The 21,864-nt window shown below is 41.7% G+C and overlaps 1 protein-coding gene and 1 gene segment (V, D, J or C); both read left to right on the forward strand.

Moving 5' to 3' along the window:
• Window positions 1-487: 487 nt before the first annotated feature.
• Window positions 488-1,855, forward strand: tp53rk (TP53 regulating kinase). Its single transcript, XM_037099611.1, has 2 exons — window positions 488-758; window positions 1,222-1,855. Exons 1-2 carry the CDS (start codon window positions 536-538, stop codon window positions 1,707-1,709), a joined length of 711 nt encoding a protein of 236 aa, XP_036955506.1. The 5' UTR covers window positions 488-535; the 3' UTR covers window positions 1,710-1,855.
• Window positions 1,856-6,011: 4,156 nt separating this feature from the next.
• On the forward strand, window positions 6,012-20,215 carry LOC119020407. The segment is given in 6 exon segments: window positions 6,012-6,151; window positions 6,278-6,616; window positions 8,157-8,489; window positions 8,589-8,708; window positions 11,475-11,792; window positions 18,568-20,215. Coding segments are annotated over 6 exon segments (1,509 nt in total).
• Window positions 20,216-21,864: the final 1,649 nt, after the last annotated feature.

The raw sequence follows: 21,864 nt of genomic DNA on the forward strand, positions 1-21,864 counted from the left end.
CTATAAAGACTGGCAGCAGCCAGAGATCAGGAGATAAGACATACATATTCCATTTAAAGCAGAGTTGGTGTTGTGAGATGTGTGGGAGGAGGTAGAAAAGAGGAAACTTATGACCAGATGAAGAATAGGACACAGAAATCTGAATAATACACTTCACATTATAGGGAAGCATCCAACTGGTTTTGGTGATTACTGTCAGCTACCAGAAACTGTACAATGTGTTCTTGTCAGTAACAGGATATATATAGTCAAGAGGAAGGATACGGTGGAAGGAAATTAAAAGATGAGGGTTAAATGGAGAAGGTGTAAAGAACATACTGGAGTGTGGTAGAAGAAGACCAGGTAGGAGATGCTTGGTCAGCTTCCTAACGAGAGCAGGACTCATGAGAAAAATCTGAGACATGGAACATTGTAGGAGTTGGATTACGCCAGAGGGTGGCAGTAGTGCAACATGTAGGGTGCAGGCTGCCGGTAAAACCCAAAGAAGAGGAAGAAGCCGCAGGACAGCCAACAGTAGAGGACGACGGAAGTAAACATGGCTCAGGAGAAGAGCATGGCGGCACCAGACCTCCTCAGAAGAGCGAAATTATTGAAACAAGGAGCAGAAGCCCGGGTTTACCGGGCAGACTTTTTAGGAAAACCGACTATTGTGAAAGAAAGATTCCCGAAACGCTATCGACACCCGGTGCTGGACGAGAAACTGACACACCGCAGGACGGTGCAGGAGGTCCGCTCGTTACTGCGCTGCCGGAGAGCAGGCAAGTGTAGCAGCCGCAGACACTCTGCTCTGCTGCCTCTCCTCAGGCTGACAGCCACGTAGCTTAATGTAGCCCCCGCTAAACATGGCAAGGAGACATATTCAAAATGTCTCGTTTTGGTCTAACTTCTGAATGAAACCCAAATATAAATGATGTACAATGACATATCTGGAACCAGTCCCAGGATCCAAACACTGGCACTGTTTCCTCCTGTTTCACTCATGTCTTTTGAACATATATTTTAAATATGTATGTCTTCATTAGGAACCACTAATCTTCAGACTGAGAGTCAGTCAGGGGGCACAAATCTTTTAGAGAGGTTTCGTGAGGTCTGTCGACAGGATGAAGGACAGTGTCATATTAACTGTTGAATAACACTTAAAGCTTTAATGAGCTACTTTTAGGTCTTTGGTGCCTAACATGCAGTGGATTCAGTCTCACCTTCATTTCCTCGTCTCCTCAGGCATATCTACCCCTGTGGTGTATTTTGTAGACTACACCTCCCACTGTATCTTCCTGGAGGAAATCATCAGCTCCGTTACTGTCCGTGACCACATTGCTTCCATTCAGCAGTCTGATGCCAGTAAGGATTCAGAGCTGGAGCAGCTGGCTGAGAGGGTGGGCCGGATCCTGGCAAAAATGCATGATGAGGATGTTGTCCATGGAGACCTGACCACCTCCAATATGCTACTGAGACACATCACAGAGAACGGGGAGTACGACCTGGTCCTCATTGACTTCGGCTTGAGTTACATCTCCGCACTGCCTGAAGATAAGGGGGTGGACTTGTATGTGCTGGAGAAGGCATTCCTCAGTACCCACCCCGATACAGAGGCGCTGTTTGAAAAGCTGCTGAAGTGCTACGCAGTGTCATCCAAGAAGTCACCAGCAGTCATTAAAAAGCTTGATGAAGTTCGTTTGAGAGGGAGGAAGAGGTCGATGGTGGGATGATGATTCATGCTGTGTACAGGGACAAGCCTCTCTGGAAATGATGTTTTTAAAACATGTTATAACTCCAAAGTTGTTGTGCAGAAAGACTGTTGTGTGTAGAGTAAAAACATCATCAGATGAAAATAAAAATGTTAAGAAAAACAGGACGACGTTTATTCTTATGTTAAAAAAAGAAAATTGTTATGACATTGACAAACCTTGAACTGTTTGCTTTGACATCTATAAATGTCACCTACAAACTCACACTATCTGCTTTTTAAGGAAAACACACATCTGCTTCCTCACATCCATTATTAGTAGCCCCTGAGGACGTACCACCAGACTACAGAGCAGCTTCATTCCTCAGGTTGTTAGACTCCTCAAAGATCTAATCACAAATAGCCAGTCTTCTTGCTGATGGTCTCGTTTTCTTATGTTGGTCATATATAGACATCAGTATTTCATTGAGACTGAGCCTCCTTGGCCTCCACCTGCAGCTCCCCTAATCATTGACGCCATCTTGAATACTCTGGTCTTGTCTCCACTTGCTGCCAGATTGCTTCCACTCTTTGTTGTCGTGTATATGGCAATGCTGCTGTTTTCATTTGTGACTTTTTGCTCCTGTATAACTTTGCTTACCCTTGTGACAAATTGTTTGTATCTCCTGTGTCTCAATTCATGGTCTGCGTCCTTCGAAGGAGCTGGCCTTTGCAGTCTTTGCAGGTGAGTCCCTCGGAGAGACCTTCAAGGGCCGCGTCAACTGTTGTTAAATGGGACAGTCTAGCCTTCGGTGCATTTCCTGGTTGGGTCACCAGATGTTCCCGCCCCTTACGTCACGACTTTTACTGTCCAGGCCCGCGAAAGTGACGATCTATGCCACGCCATGTTGCCATTTTCCTTTCTTCTTTTTTGGTTGCGCAAAGAATCCTGGGATATGGGAGGCCGCAAAGGATAGTAGCGGTGCATCCCCCAAAAAGAGGTAAAAGAAGGCTGCATTTGGAGGAGCCTTCGAATTGGGACAGCCTTCACGTGGCGTGATAACATAATTGGCCTTCAAATGCTGCCTACGAAGGATGCAGCCCCTGAATTGAGACATGCAACTCTGCTACCCAGCCTCCTGCACCTCTGCTGCCTTGCATCAGTTATTTTCATGATTACGTGACCATCTTCTCTTCTGGCTGCCTGTCTGCCAATAAGCTTTGCTTTTATGAATCACTGAAATCATTTTGTCTCCTTTCCCTGGCTACATTTGAGTCCAACTCTGTGGCCCCTGAGTGTGACAGCAGTGTAGATAAATGAATACATCTTGCCTGAGCTTCATAGCCTTCACACAGAACATACGCTTCTATGTTTGTCAGAGTTATGTTACCATGAAATGGCAATACATAAAGTGCACACTTTTTCAACGTATTGGTACTCTGGGATAATGCATAATTTACAAAACTAAAAGCATACATCATATTTAATATGATTTCTGCTTGTTGTATATCGCTGCTAGTTTGGCCGAACCAACATTTAAACCTTTCAGTCCTGCTACATCTATTTTTTTTTCTTGAAAGGAAAAGAAAAGAGAAAAAAAAACATTTACATCTCTATATTATATGTCAACATTTACAGCAGCACCTGCTTAATGTGCCTCAAAAAGTCATTTGAAGTAGGAAGAGTAAACACACAGAGGAGGAAAAAAACAGACGTAACATTTTAGTGCTAATCCTCCAGATAGTTATTTATTTAAGCGTCTTAAGTTTAATACAGGCTTTCCTCCCTCCCCAAGTACAATTGTTTGGTAGCTTGTCCCATTTGTTGAAATGTTTTGGAGAAATAAGTATTGGTATGTTTTGGAATAAAAATATGAATCTTGGCAAAATGTTCATTTTAATAGTTTCTAATCTTGTTATAGTTAATGGTATCATTAACGATCTGTCTAAATCCTGTTTAAGGTTATTTTATGGGGATGTAACAGTACACACAAGTCCCGGTTTGGTACGTAACTCGGTATGGGTGTCACGCTTTGGTACAATGGGGAAAAAAAACCATGTAAAAGACAAGCTTTTTTTCATTTATTTTGAACAGACACCAATTGACTGCAGAATAATAATAATAAAAAAAACAACATCTCCTGTTGGTCAATAACGAACAAGGTAATGGAAATGATTAGTGTTGACGACCAACCATATTCCATAGTGGAGGACCGAGGATTTTGGCAGTTGATAGAACATATTGAACCCCACTACAGCCTTCTAAGACGGCGCTACTTTTCTCTCGTTTCCCTCCCTGCTTTGCACAAAGTCGTGGCCACGCATATCCACAAATTGTTGGTGAGTATGTTGAGTCTGCTCAGTGGATTGATGACAACTTTGAAATGAAAAGAGCTGTTTTGCATGCACAAGAGTTTGCAATATCACATACTGGGGCTGCCATTTGACTGCACGTTTGCTCAGTGGAAAATTTAAAAAGACGATGTGCATGTCGTGCTTTGTGACATTGCACAGAATTTTTTTTAAACTCTCCCAGACGTATTCGCCGTATGACTGTGTGCATAATACAAATACCATTACACCCCTATTATTTTCTGAATGTCCAAAGTTATATTCTAGTAATTTTTAAAAAATCTTTGGGAATCATAACTCCTAGATATTTTATTTTATTTTGTTCACATTTGAATTTATATTTCAGTTAGTCATTGCCCCCGATTTTTATTTACAGTTTAGATCTCAGTTTAGTTTAGATCTCAACAGAGTACCATTTACTCTGATTACTGCCTTCTGTGTTTTGTACATCATCTGCAGCCAACTAATAAATGTTTCATCAAATTTGAATTTTCTGAATACTTCAAAAATAAAAGGCCACAGCACCCTGTAGAAAACCTTTTTAGCATCTAATGTCAACATAAGTAGTTGTTGTTTTGTCATTTGCGAGTATGCCATTATATTTATTGTTCTTCTTATGTTGTCACTCAGATGTCTATTAGGTACAAAATCTGGTCAGGTTTATAACATAGGGCATGACTTTTTTTAAAATCTATTTGCTAAAATTGATGTGAACAGTTTTTGGTCAGCATTCAGTAACGAGATTGGTCAGTATGCAGAGGAATCTGTTGGATCTTTGCCTACTTTTTGAATTACAGTGGTGATTGCAGAATTCCAGGTGGCAGCATATTTATTTTATTTAGAGCCCAGCTGAGTACTGTACATAGCAGTTGTATCAGTTCTTGTTGAAATTCCTCATGAAATTCATTTGTAAATCCATCACTACCTGCCCATTTCTCATTTTTAGTTTTTCTTGTTATTGTATTTCCTTCTCTGTTATTGGTTGTATCAGTTGTGTGTTTTGATCTTCTGTTACTCCAGCTAATTCTATGTTTTCTATGAATTTCTGAATTCTTCCAGGATTTATATCTTGAGGCTCTGGAGTATACAGTTGTTGATAGTTTTTAAGAAATGCATTTGCAATTTCTGTACTTTTAATTACAAATTCTGCATTCCTGACCTTTATTTTGAGTACCCTTGCTTTTGTACTTTGTTTTTTCAGCAGCAATGCTAATAATTTCTGTGATTTTGGTCCACTATCATAGTATGTTTGTTTCGCAAAAATGTTTGCTTTTTTCAACATTTGATCGAGTCTTTTCTTAATTTGCCCTATTTCGGTTTCTTTCTTGCTGTATTTTTGTGGTAAAATCTTGGTCAAAGTAAAGGTTGTCTCTTTCAAGTTCAGTTTGGTTATGTTTGGTTATGTTGGTTGTTTACATTCCATGTGATAATATTAGGTGTTTACCTACAGGTGATTAAGATGAGGTTGTGACTTTAAGTTAGATTTTGTGATGAAAACGATGCACTGATACTCTTCTTCCCACTGCTTGTGAGGACTTTGACTCTGTCGCCAGTATTCAGCAAGTTGTCAGACAGTGTGTGTTCATGACTGGGGGGAGCAGGCTTTGGAGAGAGGCCTGAGTGAAGTGGGCGGGGTTTCCTGGCTGGAGACTTAAAATCTAGCCTGGGCTTGACAGTTTTTCAAACTTACCTTCCCATTGTAAATGGAAGGCTGTTGATTCTGCATGAGATGAATGAGATACTCAACAACTGCAATCAATGAAGATGATTGATCTGGGTGAGAATAGTGCATATACAGATTATTGAATCATGACTATAGAGGAGTCCCAGTAGATTATTGTTGAGTCATGTATTTCTGCATGCAGCAATATTCAACCACAGGTCAAAGTCCAGGAGATGGTGTATGGGAATAGCGCAGCATGGTAATCTGAGGTAATGAGCAGCCAGGTGAATGTTTAGCAGCCAAGCCTCTTCTCTACATGTTCAACGCCACGTGATTTTCAGTCTGTTTGAACTCTGCCAAAGTGGTGCGATTGCTTTCACTTCAACACTGTGACATCTGAGTCCAAATGGAGCACCTACAGTTTGCCAAAATGATGATTAAAGTCACAGTTATTGCTCTACACTGTAAAGGTAAAGGTCAAGTCTTATTTTGTATAGTTTTAGTATCCACATTAAAGGAAAGCCCTTTTGCATTGTATATTTGCTTGATTTTTGCAAACTTGTCTTCAGTCCAGGTAATCCCTTCTGTGTTTTCAGGTTCCTTAGCTGACGCTACAAGGAAGCAGAGTGTGTTGGTGGGCACAGACGTGACTCTCAGCTGCCTGTTTGATAAACTGTCCAAACAGGTGGAGTGGAGTACTCTGACTGTGGAGTGGAACATGGCAGATAAACGTGCAGAGAAGAAGGTTGTGTACACGCTCGTCGATGGTACAGCGCATGTGAACAGAGATGGCTCTGTGGTGGATAAATCACGACTTCTGGAGAGCGATGCATCTCTGCAGCTTCATAATGTGACTGTGAGAGATGAGGGGCTGTACACCTGCCGAATCATCACACCTGTGGTCTACACAGAGACGACTTCACTGGAAGTGCTGGGTATTCTACTCTGATCTGTGTCACACTCAATATAATATAATAATAACTCAACATGTACTCCACTATCACAGGTTTCATATGAAATCTTATTAAGAAAGATCAAACAACTTTTCCAGTGTATAATATAATCCCTTTCCTCACACTACTCCTTCTTACAAGACTGTCCATTATATATATATATATATATATATATATATATATATATATATATATATATATATATATATATATATATATATATATATATACTGTATATATGATGTCAAAGATGTCGTCTATAATTTCTTTTAATTATCTCTCTTTTCACTGACTGTAATGTCAGTCTGACACTTATTGATCTGGTTTTCCATTGGTTTGTGGAAAATTCACTAGATAAAGTTTATAATGTTTTGCTTTGTTGCATAGACAGTGCGATCTTGTTACAGATGCCAGGACACAATAATCTTACTTTCTTAGCTAAGTGCACATATATTATTTCGCAATGTCAAACTTCTCTGAACTATTTTCTGACACGATGGATGGATGGATAGATACATTTCCTGAGCCCAATGACAAGCAGGCTCATTAGGTATCCGACAGACAGAAAACTGCAATGTAACACAGTACAAATGTCTACTGATAACATAAAACCACTGAATATAACATTTGCTACTTTTAAAAAAATCATAAACTAGTGGAGATCTGAATTTTTGAAAATGACAGATTCTTGTTGATTGATTTGACAAGTTTCAGCATGATTCTTTTGCAAGAAAATACAATAATTGACTAGGAAAAGTTAAGGATTTGAGTGAGTTGGCATGGAATGACCTGTACACTTTTTATTAATGCATAGCAGCATAAAGACACTGACCTGCTCACCCCTAAAACAAAGACTGGGTCATTTTTGGAAATATGCTTATTTGTCTTCTTGCTGAGAGTTAGATGAGAAGACTGAGCACTCACAAGACTGTATGTTATACACGGAGCTACAGTTATCATTTATTATAAGCTAGTTGGCTTACCCTTGCACATGGACTGGTAAAGCAGCTAGCCTAGCTTGTCCATAGGTGAAAAATCCACCTGTCAAACCTTCTGAATTTTCCAGAGTCTCCCTGTTTCCAGTCTTTAAGCTAAATTAAGTTAATCTCATGTTTGCCATTCAGATATGAGTGTGACACTGATTCAGAACTGCATGAGCATACTTACCAGAATGCTGAACTATCCATTTTCATCAGCAACTGGAACAGCACAACAAGCTACAATTATCATTGTGTATACAGTTGTTATAGTCAATGTGTTGTGCAGTCACTTTCTTATTTACACATGGTGTTGTGTTTTTGAATGCAAATCCAATAATAATTGGAAATATGAAATATCTGACTCATTAGCTGATAATAATTACAGTATGCCGACCAAAGTTAGCCAGTCAGAGTTTTATCGCACTTAGAGCAGTACAGCAGTAGTGTGTGATGTGTGTTAGTGCCTGAATACATTTTGTAGAATTCAGGGTGTATCACTGTCCATAAAACATTTAATATTTTGTTTTCGGCTCATCTCCCAGCTCGGCCTTCAGTGACGCTCCCAGAGAAGGCAGCTGTGACAGAGGGGGAGGAGAAGACGATACAGTGTGACATCACAGCTTTCTATCCAGAAAAACTGGCCATTACATGGTACATCCAAAATGGCTCCCGAACTGTCCACGCTGGTGTGAGCCACCTCTCCCGTGTCTGCACTGAAATGGCTATTCATAATCCAGATGGAACCTACAGTATTCGCAGTGGCATCACGCTGCACTCCTCCGCAGTAAAGGGTGGAGATATACACCTCATCTGCCAAGTGGAGCACCAGACCTACAGTCGGACATACAACAGATCTGTTACACTAACTGTTCAGGGTGGGACATCATTTCTTCTTTCTTTTATTCTATAAACTCTGATCATTATGATATATTTATCATATGTTATAAGGATCTCTCAAATCCTTTTCCCTTCAGCTCCATCACGACCCCCTTACAGTGCTGTCACACTGATAGCTGTCACCAGTGTCATCAGCTTGTTGCTGGTCTCCTCTCTTATTGGTGGCACTTTGCTTCTCTACAGGTATTTCTGTAAAGGTATGTTTTAATATGAGCAAAGTGCATTTTATTTTATTCAAACACAGGATATACAGCTATTGTTTTGTTCATGAACAAAACCAAGCTATCATTTCTAAGATTAATGAAAATTGCAACAGCTCAGTGTTAACTGCAACTGATTAGCAGAAAAGGGCCATCAAATATTAGGACCATATTGTGGAACTTTACTGAAGGGACAGACAGCATTCTTTCAAGATATTACTGCAGTGCTGGCACTGAGTAACTTGGTGCCCTAGGCAAGATCTTAGCCAGCGCCCTCCTGCATCACAGTCAATTTCACAATCAGTTTTCATACACTCACACAGAAACTGCATGTATGTATTCAAGATTTTATCTCTTCTAAGTCAAAAATATCACACCAAATAAAAACTGAGGAAAGAAACAAGTGATAAAAATACAATATAAATAAGGCATTGTGCAAACATGTTATCTCTCAGCCTCAGAGTGCCATCTCTTCCTTATCTATTGTCAGCCACTTTGCAAAATGACCTGCAACTCCTTCCATGTTCCATGTGGGTATTGTGCTGCTGGCTGTCCTCATGAACCTTCAGCAAGTGGCTTGCATGTTTCCAGTCCTTTAGTCCTTCCTTACTAAGTCTGTATTCTTTTGGAGAAAACATTTAGCAGCAGAAGCAGTGCAAGCTATCATTTCTGTTTGAGTACATCAGCCAGCTTCTTTTGATTTTTTCAGCATTGATTAAGACTCTGTTACAAAAGTCATGTTGACACTCTCCCATCTTTGTTTTGGGGAAATGTGTAACTGCTTTTTTATTTGAACTGGTTCTCTGTGAACTAACTCTCATCTTACATAGCCACTCTGCTGTGCTGAGGTAGAGGGACAGCAGCACCTGATGCTGTGTCAGTCTGCTGTGCTGAGGTAGAGGGACAGCAGCACAATATCCACTTTTCATTTATTGGTGTGTGGGAGGGGCGGAATACCGTGTGCGCTTTGTTTTTCTACGCACTCTGTTCCATCATTCCCTCTTTTCATGTTTTGGAGTGCTGACATGAGACTAGCTGTTCTTATGTCCCTTCAGGACAAATTAATCTGTGTTCATTTGGTAATGCCTCACTGCATGTTTAGTAAGTAGCTGTTTTTATCTGAAATAGGTAAGTTTCGTTTTGATCGAAAGTAAAGAGAGCTGCATGCACAACGCTCTCATCTAGCGTCTTTAACACTGGAGCCACCCATTTATTGCATCTCGCACAAGCGCAGAACGTACAGACTACTGTGGAGCTGGCAGCACGTCGAAGTGTGTGTTCAGTGTAACTTTTCTGCCGAACAGGTCAGACAAGAGGCAACAGAGTGGTCAGATAAAGGCAGTTGGCTGTGGGTTTGAGTCTGGGTGGTGTGTGGGGCCTTTTTATGTAACTCAGTTTTGACTCAAGAGAAAACACTGTCATCTCAAGAGAGAACACCTGGTGTCACTTTCATAATTGTGCAACAAGATGAATTCTTATCTCTCTCAACAGCTCTACCAAGCGTCTCTGAAATAAGTCAACCCAGCATCATATACGCTCAGGTGCCATTCAACCTCACATGCACCATCCGAGGAGCAAGACAGAGGGAGCTCGAGGTTAAATGGTTTAGATTAGGAGGCGGTGCAGTCTCAATGGTCCAGTCAGAATCCGTTTCTCTGTTGGTCAATGAGGATGTGAGTGAAAAGGCCTCTCTCCAATCGGATGGCAGACACCACACATCTGTCCTGACATTGTGCATGACTGTCACTGAAGACCTGAGCAAATACCAGTGTGAGGTGCGGTGCAGGGGCAGGACCATCAGCAGAGAGACTACAGTCCAGGTCACAGGTGGGCAACTGTGGCTCTAAGAGCATCATATTCATGTCACTATTCACTATTCATACTCACATATTCATTTAAGCCTAACCATGTTTTTTGTTTCCTAAACCTAACCGATAAGTGAACAGTATAACAATATGTTCCAAATGAGCTACAAACCTCTGTCTGCTGACTGAGAGTCCTGTACACAAGCCACTCAGCCGTGCAATATACCACAAGGCCATTTTAGGTACACTGAAACAAAACATGATTCCTCCCCACTTAACAGCTACAAACTTTACCATCAGTATGATGCAATCCAAAAGGGACAGGTTGCATACTACTGAGGAAGGACGAGTTAACAACTCAAGCTGATTTATAATAAGAGGTCTGTTGATATTATCTGGGGCCAAAAGCACAATTGACACCTTCAATTGAAGGATATGGGGTCTGTTCTAAATATCTGAAAATCATTGAAGTCATTTGCGCTGGTATTTGCTCAGGTAACATTGCTATTTAGACCCAGCTGTGGTTATGTGTGATCCTTTGAAGTGGAAAATGGAGGTCAGTTTAATTGAGAAGTCACACTGACTGATAACATTTGACTGATAACTTAATCATTTATAATTAGATTTTATTTCAGTTTTTCTCTTCGGAGGTGGTGCCCCTAAAACATCTGCAAAATCACTGAGATTCCAATACACTTGGTTAGGTTTAGGAAATGGTTTGGGTTACAAAAGACCCTTTCACATCATTTAACTCATGTTACAAAGGATAACTTCTCCCGTGTGTATATTTTGCTGATCTTGTTTCCATGTCACAAATCCATGATATCCTCCTGTCAGACTTGATCTGAAATTATATTTTCAGCAGATGGGACCTATGAAAGAATATTTTGTTATTGTTCTCCTGTGAATGAATCTCACATGATTTAACAGGACTTCTCTCTCACCTCAATACCTCCAGTGGAGCCATCATTTCTCCAGATCACCAGCATCCCTCAGATCCCCAAGGTGGAGAGACTGCTGGTTCTCTGCTGTCGAGTGGAGAACTTCTACCCTCCAGATGTGCACCTGGAGTGGTCCAGGAATGACGGAGAGGAGATTGGCGCTGTCACACACTTTGGACCTTTCTCTGACCATAATCGCCTCTACAGCAAGTGGAGTAAGGTCCAACTTGTCATGGAGAAAGAGGACGAGAGAGCTGTCTACACCTGCCGTGTTTACCACTCCAGCTTCTCTGCTCCAGGCTACAAAGATGTCCTGTACCACATTAATACACAAGGTAGCAGCACCAAGTTTTATTTTAGTGCCATTAAATGATCATTTAGAGTAAATCTCTGACTGCAATCACATTTTAAACTTATTGATATATTTTTTTCTAAAATGTCTTTACTTTCTTTATGAAAAAAGCTAATTGCTGTGAGACAGTCATGACTTGTTAGTGGGACAGCTGAATTTGCATGATCATTTGATCTTGCAGATCCATCTGACCAGGTTTCAAGCTCTGCATTTGTGGCCAAACCGCAGTGGTTTAACCAATCAGTGTCCTTTGAGGGACTCCTGGAAGCTTCAGGTGTGGTTTAGATTTAACTAACCAGAAGGATAATGTTGAAAGCCTCGAGCAATACACTAACAACAGCTGAGTTTGGTCTACGTTTACTGACAGCATTCTATCAACAACATCACAACATATCACACTTTGTCAGGGATAAAACTGTGGAATCCTGGATTTTAATTTTCCCCAAGGTTTCATTCCATTTCTGACATGATAGAAAACAGTAATTAAAAATTCGAATGAATGATTTCCTGTATGGGCAGCGCCATGTGAAGACGTAGTTTTGCTGGGCTCCTCACGGGACTACCAAGTTCATATTATTTCTCTTTTTAAACCAATTTCTATGACCCTATGCGCGTCTATAAACGAGTCGGATCGACAAGTTTCACAACTTTGGAGAGGAAAATGCCAAAAATTCGCTAAGGAAATAAGTTGGAGTCAGATGCTAACGCTAATGCTAGCGCTAGCGCAGCAGATGATGCAAACGACGATAACCAACAGGCAGTGCTGCTGGCCATCGAATCTTTAAAACAAGATTTGATGGCGAAAATGGAAAAAAAAGGCTACAGCCCAGTCGGCAGAACTCTGGAACCAGATTGGCCAGTTTCGGACTGAACTACGATGTGCGGTGGAACAAGTGGAAAAACGAATGGAGGCGGCCGAGAGCCAATAGTCTGAGCTGGAGGATGAGGTTAGCGGTCACTCGGCCTCGTCTGCCGCTATGGAAGCGGATGTCAGTGTTATGAAAAAAGAACTGGCCACACTGAGAGACCGCTGCGAGGATTTGGAGGCGAGATCATGGCATTGCAATATACGCATAACAGGAGTGGAGAAACGCCGTGAACATGGGAAACATCCGTATCAGTTTGTGGTTAACCTGCTTAAAGAACTCTGAATCTTGAGAAGCCTCCAACCATAGACTGGGCGCACCACACCCTCCGCTGTCAGCCGGCGAAAGACAGCCTCCCACCACGGCCATTTGTGGTGAAGTGCCATTACTTTTCCAAAAAAGAGTTGCTTCTGAAGAAAGCCATGGAGACGAAGTCAGTGACTACTGCAGACGGCAACCATATCCGGATCCTGCCGGATTTCACCCAGGCGTGAGTAAACAGCGGCAACATTTGTGGGAAGGGGAATGTTCTACCTGCTCTAATAGCCTATGCACACAGCACAGGTCTTATTACAGGCTATAATATCTTTAACGAAAACTTTACTCAGTAGGCCTATAGTGCGGGAAAATCAGCTTTATTTGTGATTAAAATATGACGATGAGGGCTGTCGGGGTTCAGGCTTTGAGATGGACAGATGATGGCCCAGTCGGCAAATTTTAGTATGGTGATTTTTTTTTTATTGCTCCCCCTAAAGTGAGCTGAGCTCCCTTTAAATACCCCCTTGGCCCCTCCTCCAGGCAAACCAATTAACCCAGCACAGGGGTTTCAAAACATAAACTGGGAAACAGAATACCAAAACACAAAAACCCCATTAACTCTACTATTGTGGCACTAACAACCCTGCATATGGCTGTGCCATTGTTCACACAGAACACATCAATTCACAATACTTTCAACAGAAACAATGATATTAGTATAGTCTGTGGTCACCTGACCCATTGAAGCGCACCACCCAGCGCAATTTATGACAGGATCCGGAACTGCCTCGGTTCAGCCCGTGAACCCGAGACAGACCTCCACCGCAACAGCAGGTGAGGGTGTGTGTATGTGTATGTGTGTGTGTTGGGAAGGCGCCGAGTGTGCACCCTCGACGACCTATGGCGGGGTGAACAGAGTTCAGGGAAACGGGCAAAAGTTTGTGTAGCTGCTGGACCACAAGATGCAGCCTGCGGGGAATCAGTTAGGATGGAGCTTGGATCCGCCGGAACAATGACAGCGCCGCGTGCACTCACCGGCACTCTATGAGAGAGAGAGTGCACCGGTCAGGGAATGACGGGGCGTTTAAAGGCATTCCGTCACAAGGACCCAACGATGGGCCTTTCTTTCTTTCTCAAACTATGTTGAAATTGCATCTTTAAACAGCCCAATTTTCAAAATTTCCCCAGACTCCCGATAAAAAAAGAGCAGTGATGCCAGTATATGACCACTTTTTTCAGTAACAAGTAATCTAACAACAAGTCATGTTTTCAGCACGAGGACACTCAGGTGTCACACCACACAGTGACACAAACACAAACAACAATGGAGGGAGGAGAGAGATGGCATTTTCTAGCTGGAAATACAGTCAATATTCCAGTCAGCTAAAGATGAGAATATTAAAGGTCCCATATTATGCTGTTTTTCATCAATTTCACACAGTTGTCAGAGGTCCATCAGCTCTGACTCTCTATGCATTGCCCCAAAACCATCTGTGGTCCTGAATTTCAGCTGTCTAAAAGTCGCTCTACAGAGCTTTATTCAGAGCAGTCTGTTTCTGTGCCTGCACCTCTAAATGCTAATGAGCTCCGTCTGTCAATGCCTACTTGGAGATCCATGCCTGCTACATCACTCTCAGGGAGGGGACGCCCCTTGCTAATATTTACGGTGGATGTACATATGTATCGCTATGGCTCACAGAGATTTTTTCATTCAACCGAACCAGTTTGACCCAGAATGGGACCCAGAAGGAGAGGCTCCTGAAGAAGTACAGACTCTGTGGCTGCAGCAAGATGTTTCAGAATAGTTAGTGTGTCTGTATAATGTTAGTTTGGTCATGTGTCATGTGTCAGTGTCGAGGCAAAGCCAGCTTTGTACTGACCCTCGTTACTGAAGCAGTCTGATGTGAAGCGATTAGCAAACACACACAAGCTAACACGAACCGTAGCCGGCACGTTGTCTTAAAATATGGAACGCAACCACTGTCTCTTCTGTTGTTCTGTAGCTGGGACAGAATATTGGCACTTATGTTGATTTTTACAACCAGCAACAGAGCTATTTGCGTGTCCAGCTCTGAGCGACGACATTGTGAAACACTGCTGTCTCACTGCTGGACACACCGAACTTCACCTCAGGGATGAACGCCCCCCTCTTGGATTCTCCTATCACCATGCAGAGGAGGTCGGCTTATGATAATGACTCCTTTTGTTATGTAATGAAAGGAGCAGAATCTGAACAGCCTGTAGGAGCGCTGTTTTACCAGTGGGTGTGATGCAGAGACCATACAGGAATCTTTTTTTTCCCTCATTCTGGGAGTTGGCAGGCTCAGGGAGGACCAGCTTATATATGTAGAGACAAGAAAAAACATGTTTTTTATGATATGGGACCTTTGGGTTTGTTGTATATTCTGTGCTGGCGACAAAGTTCGATCTAAACTAAGTTTCGAAGGAGTTTAAAGGAGTGATCAGAAATCAGATTACTTTTTCATGGTAACTGAGGCAACCCATTGACTGCACTATTTGGGGTCGTCCCCCTGGAGACACAAATAACAAGGCACCAGGCCGAGGCTATAGCATTCTCCACCCTACTGGCTAGACATCTGATACTCCTTAGTTGGAAGAGGGTCATGGCCCCCTCTCATAGGTGTTGGGTGGAGGTGGTGATACACTGCCTGAGGCACTACCCATAGATATCATAAAGTCTGGCAACTCTTCCTATCCTATTTTTAGGATGAACTCCCTAACCTTAATATAGTCTAACCAAAGTAGCCATACAAAATTAGTGTTTACAGCTACTAATGTATGTAACACTGTTACTGTTAGGGATGTGTATTGATAAGGATTTAGTGATTCCAATGCTTTATTGATTCCTGCTTATCTATCCGTTCTTTTATGGATTCTCTTGTTGATTCCGAAATAGGCTGAAAACCAAATAGTACATGAGTACAGAAAAGAATACAACCTGGTTTATTAAAATAAAGGTGGTGCTAAATTAACCTCATGTTTATCATTATCACACAACGTTAGCCAGTTGTTTAATGATGACATTTCTCCACAGAGCATCACATGAAGCATCTCAGCTCACCTGTGCTCTGCAGCAGTTTGTGTGTGTGATGTCATCACAAATGTACGTGTGGGGTACATTTGTTTACAGTGGCGGCGCAGCCCGGGAAGAATCGATAGCGGAATCGTAAAGGGTTTTTGTTAGTGATTCCAAAGAATCGTTTGACTCAGAACCGGTTCCCAAACGAAACCCGTTAACGATGGCCATCCCTAGTTACTGTGATGATAACTGACGATTAAAGATTGAATCTGTGTCTATAATAACCAGTCTGCAAATCAAGAGAAGAAACTACAACTGGCAGTGTGCCTGCTTTCTTTTCTGTTAGCAGTGAAGTGATACACTCCATGACAGAACATTATAAAATATGATATTCTATACAACAACATCTAATGGTAAAAAAAAAAGTAAAGTTGCAGTGGGCTACTATTATCACTATGCACCATATACGTTGTTATTATTGTTATTTTTATTATTATTATTGTTATTATTGTTATTACTGTTTTCTGCATATTCTTGACTTGAATGGGAGCAGCTCCAACGCAAGCAACTTCCTGTCAGGAACCAGTGAAGTATTTCTGATTCTGATTCATATATTATGGTAGACAGATGTCACATTTACATGTCAGGATTTGGTTATTATAGACACAGATTCAATATTTAACTGTTATGTATCATCATCACAGTAACAGCATTTACATACACTGGCAGCTGTAAACACTTATTATAACATTATAGAATACGTACGTGGGTTTGGTGCCGACCTGTACACTGAACATAGAAGACGTAGTTAACGTTTATAATCAGAGAATGTTACGTAAGTTTTTTTGTTCGTTCCTATCTGTTCCTCAAATATATTTGTACATGTGTGAATGTGTAAATGAGAGGCATTAAGTTATAGCACTTTGTAGAAGGGCGCTTTGTGAAGTTCACTCCATTGACTCAGATTAGTTCCCGTGGCAGAGCTGCCTCCTCCAATACAGCGGTGATGTCGACATACGGTCCAGCGCTCAATGAGGCATCTATGTATGTCTATGTCTATGGGGAAAAATAATACCGGAGTTCCGGTGAAAAAGGGAAGTTAGAATGCTCATTGGCCGCTGCTGATTGGTCTGATGGCGTGATGTCACTATCTGTGATGTAGCCCTAAACTTCGCTGAATGGCTGAGAGAAGTCCCATGGTTCTGCGACCTCACTAGGTTGCATAACAATAGGCGCATTCAAGTTGAACTCCTTCTGACTGACTGCATCAGTGAGATGTGCTGGCGACTTCAGGGGCGGAGCTACAAACGCTGCCATGAAGTCGGACACTCTCTCTTCCTGTAGACGTGACGAGACTTGGCTGAGCTTGCGGTGTTTGCCTTCCTCGTCTGGGAAGAAGTGGAGGAAACTGAAATTCCATTAATGTTTGACGAAAATCAACAATGACTGCGATCAGTTTTCTTACCTGATATGGGAACTTTGCTGGCCTTTTTCTCATATTAATCTCCTTCGGAAATTCAATCTGAGATGTTCAACCAGACAGAATGTGACAGCTTTGTCACAATAACAGCTTCATGTTTTTTAATTGCTTCACTTCAAATGGTCACACAGCAGCATATCAAGAGTAGATGAATAGCCTGAATGTTGTCTTACTGTAAATGCTCATGCTCTGTTTTCCTTGTAATGTCACTATTAAATACATTTAAACTTTGTCTATCTGATACATTATAGTAAGTCTCGCCCAATAACAATACAATACAATTACAACAGTTGTTCATTATTATGATGACAACTGTGCTCATGTGCATGATTATATCACAGCTGAGGGGAATTTGCTGATGACATTTGACACATAAGCATAACTATAGACACATAAGATGAAGTATTTTCTTACAGCAACATTGTTCACAATGAATGAAATACATTTCACTGAATGAATGAAATCCAATAATCAGAACAGATGACTGAGTCAGATGTCTTGTCCCGCTGCATCAACTCATCACACGCAGAATATCTCAGGATAATTCTTTGTATTATTAATGTGAAGGAAACAGAAAGGGTTAATAATAGTAGATAGTACAGATAACACTGGACACAGCAGTTAACCACTTCTCCATCATCACCACAAGTCAGCTGACAGAACTGAGCAGTTTATTGACGACATCTTTCAGGGTTGTTGAGTTACATGAAGGATTTTATAGTTTTATTCATGTTGACCACCCCATAGGTGCGACCACACGGCAAGTAGCAGCCGTGTGGTCGCACCTATGCGGTGGTCAACATGAATAAATCTGAAAGTATTTGATATTTGAGTAGAAAAAGATACAGTCTTGAAATGTTTCAGCCTGATCAAAACATGTTAGATGATTTCACTGCAGGGTTGAAAAAGGTTGAAATCATAAACCTCTGCAACATGTTTTATGAAGAGATCAGTGCAAACACATTCCCTTTGAGTTTTCAGAGCTGGCAATTACATGGAAATGTTCATCAAAATTATGTCAAAATGAATGAATGAATGACATGCTAAAATGCTGAATATACTGTAAGAACCTTTAACAAGTTGAATGATACAGCTCCAATGTGTGTTTGAACAGGAACTCCTCCTAATGTGAGGTTCATTGACTGTGAACCGCCGTGTCCTCTGCTGAATGACGAGTGTACACTGCAACTGTGCATCAGAGACTTCTGTCCTGAGGACGTGTCAGTGACTTGGACTAAAGATGGTGAGACAGTTTGCTCTGGCGTCTTCAACACTCCACCGAGCCTGAACATCAACGGCCTCTACTCCATGCTTAGTTTTCTCAAACTCCCTCCCAATGAGGATGACCAGGCCTCAAAGTTCACATGCCGAGTGGTGCACAGCGCTCAGAGGGAGCCTGAGGAAAGGCTCTTCATTCTGCCCAACCTGCACCTGAAAGATAGCTGTTGACTCACTTCCCCATTGTCATCAGTGATCAGACTGATACTGGTTGTGTCATCAGCAACCTGGAGATGTGGGAGTGTGGTGGACAGGTGAAAGTTACCCCAAACGCATACTATGGGGAGCTTCATGATTTAGTGTAAAAGAAAATTTGCAATAGTTTATAGACAGCATTTTAAAAAAAGCTGGGAGAATAAAATGTAAAAATGATGTTGTCTCCCTCTGACCAAAAACATCACGACACTTACAAAGACATAAAAGGCTTTATGCCTCTTTTCTTTTCACATTTACACTTCTACTTAAAAAAATCTGACTACTTTGTGAAATAGTGTCATCCATTTATTTCTGTATGAAAGCAAGAAGAAATATGTTGATGAAGGTTCTCGGTCATTCAGGTCATGGTAATTCTAAATTATCTCTGCAGTTTGTCTCCACTCTACCTGCATTGTGGCTGATGTAAGCGCCAGGTTTTGAAAAGGAGAAGACTATGTGGAATAAAAAAGCTGTTATTTCTGACAATGCAGCCACTGAGTGACATAACTGGAGGCAGCAGATTACATGAGGCCCCACAAAACTACTTTCTCACATGTACAGTAGACCCCCTAGACCTGTGAACACACATCACCTGGTTCTAGCAGCAGCCACCACCAGGCCCCAGCAGTGGAAGCTACCTGGACTCAGCTGCTCAGACACCATCAAGCAGCAGCAGCCACCACCATGTCTGCAGCAGCAGAAGATACCTGGTCCCATGATCAGCTGCCAGCAGGCCTCAGCAGCAGGAGCTACCTGGCCTAGCAGCAGCTCAACCACCAGGCCTTAGCAGCAGCCCATCTATCTATCCATCCAACCATCCATCCATCCACCAGACTAGGCCCAGGCCTCCTTCAGTGACAACATGCCACCTAAGCAGAAGCCAGAAGTGAAGTCTGAGGAGGAGTGTATTAGCTCGCACAGGTGAATGATCTAATGCATCAACAGAGAGGGATGTTTTTAGCACTCTTGCAACAACAGCAAGGCAGGAAGTCAAGCACAGAAACAACAATGTTACATCCGGTTACTTTCAACATAAAATACTCCGTGTTGACACCAGCACACAAATCTCAAAAAAGAGACAAACACAATCTCTTCTACTAATCCTTCTGTCGGGAACACTTCCTGACACATACCTATAACTGCGGTCGTGAGTGATTATGTGATTATCACGAAAACTCTTCAACCTCGTGACACCAGCTGTCTACCGTACTGCGCCATGGCGGACTCAAAATGCAACCGGTGGCGGACAGCGGACCAAAACCGGATGGAAGCCGTAACGTATCTGTAGTTTTCACAGTAAAAAATCTAACTTTTTCCTACTCTGATTTTAGGTTTTTGTGATTTTAGGTCCATTGTATTAATACAGTATGTCAAAATGAAAAAATAACTGTACAGTCACACATGTGAGGTTGTGCTGAAAATAATGACACCAAACAAGGCAAGATGAATAGATTTTAACGTGAAATATAATGGTATGATCAAAAGTAGTCAAAAACAGCCAATTATATCCCTGACGTTCCACCTTCAAACACAACCTCATTTGGCCATCCATGAAAACACTACTTACCCTCCCACTTTTCTATAGGAATACATGCTTCCTACGGGTAATGCACTAGTAATAATAATTAATAATATTTTAATATTCTAATGGTTTCTGTAGCTCAAAATTTGTAGGAGGTGAAAAGTGTTGAAAAATGTACAGAAGCAGGAATAATGATAATAATAAATTCCATTAGAACAATACTGCCTTAAGCATCCTTATTAATAATGTTGTGAATGGCTCCTGCATTCACAACCAATAAATTCCAGAAGAACAATGCCTTCAGCATTCACACTACTAAAGAATTATGCGAAACGGAAAAAATATTTTAATATTTCATATTTAAAAGCATCAATCTGATGCATTTTGAGAGAAAAATCTGAATTACAAGACAGTATGAATGTATAAAAAAGTATCTATCTATACATGGTCACATTATACTATAAGAAATGAGAATGACAACTTCTCTCACGACATGCACAACAGCACAACTTTAATAGCGCAATCTGCCGCAGAATGAACAAAGGAAGCCCTTAAAAAGTGTTTTGACAAGATGAATATGGGTTTTGAAGAAGTTGCTGTCTCTCTGCTTGGAAGAAAGGTGCTGGCTACAGTGTGTTGATGCTATGACCTGCACCTTCCTCCTCTGCACTTCTGTTTCAGTGTGCCTGCAGTGCATGGCTGCCCTTGTTTGCATAGTTAATAGCAGTTTTTATACTGGGCAGCAAGCTGCCAATTTGGCCGTCCTTTTTGCGGCTAGGTCTGCAAATTTAGTACCCTTGGAGAGTACGCTTTTTGCCACCTCCATTGCTAACGTTATCAAAATCCAAGCCGTTGATGTGCCGGCCACTGCGTGAGGTGGGCGGAAATGTCGATGGTGTTTACTGTTGTGCAACCCACAACCAGGGAGTTTTAAAACCAGGAAACAGCTGATCACAGCAGTCAGTCCATCACGTCATCCCCAAACATCAAGATGGGCATCTGAACAGCCGAGATCCAGGAGATGCAGCGTCTCCTTGGTCTCTGTAGCTGTCCTCGTTGTCCGCTTGCTGTTGTAGCGGCATCTACGAATGGTTGCTAATTTCAAATTAAAAGCCCCCCACTAAGAAACCAGTTTTAAACTCCAGTGGGGTGCAATGTAAAGCTCTTATTTTGAAGACAATTTCTTTGTCTTTGTGACAGAGAATGCAAGATGCTTACTGATTTTCCTGAACACACCTGCTAAATGAAAATGAGTTGGAGAGATTTTAGAAAAGTTTTTATCGAATTCAAAGCTCCCCTCAGACATGCACATGTTCGCTGTTCATTCTCTGGTATACCTCCATGTCCCATCCATACCCCCCCGCCCCCACCCCAAATAAAATAAGATTCTCATCGGATCAACACAATTCACGCAGG

This window comes from Acanthopagrus latus, chromosome 6, assembly GCF_904848185.1.
Source record: "Acanthopagrus latus isolate v.2019 chromosome 6, fAcaLat1.1, whole genome shotgun sequence".
NCBI classification, from domain to species: domain Eukaryota; kingdom Metazoa; phylum Chordata; class Actinopteri; order Spariformes; family Sparidae; genus Acanthopagrus; species Acanthopagrus latus.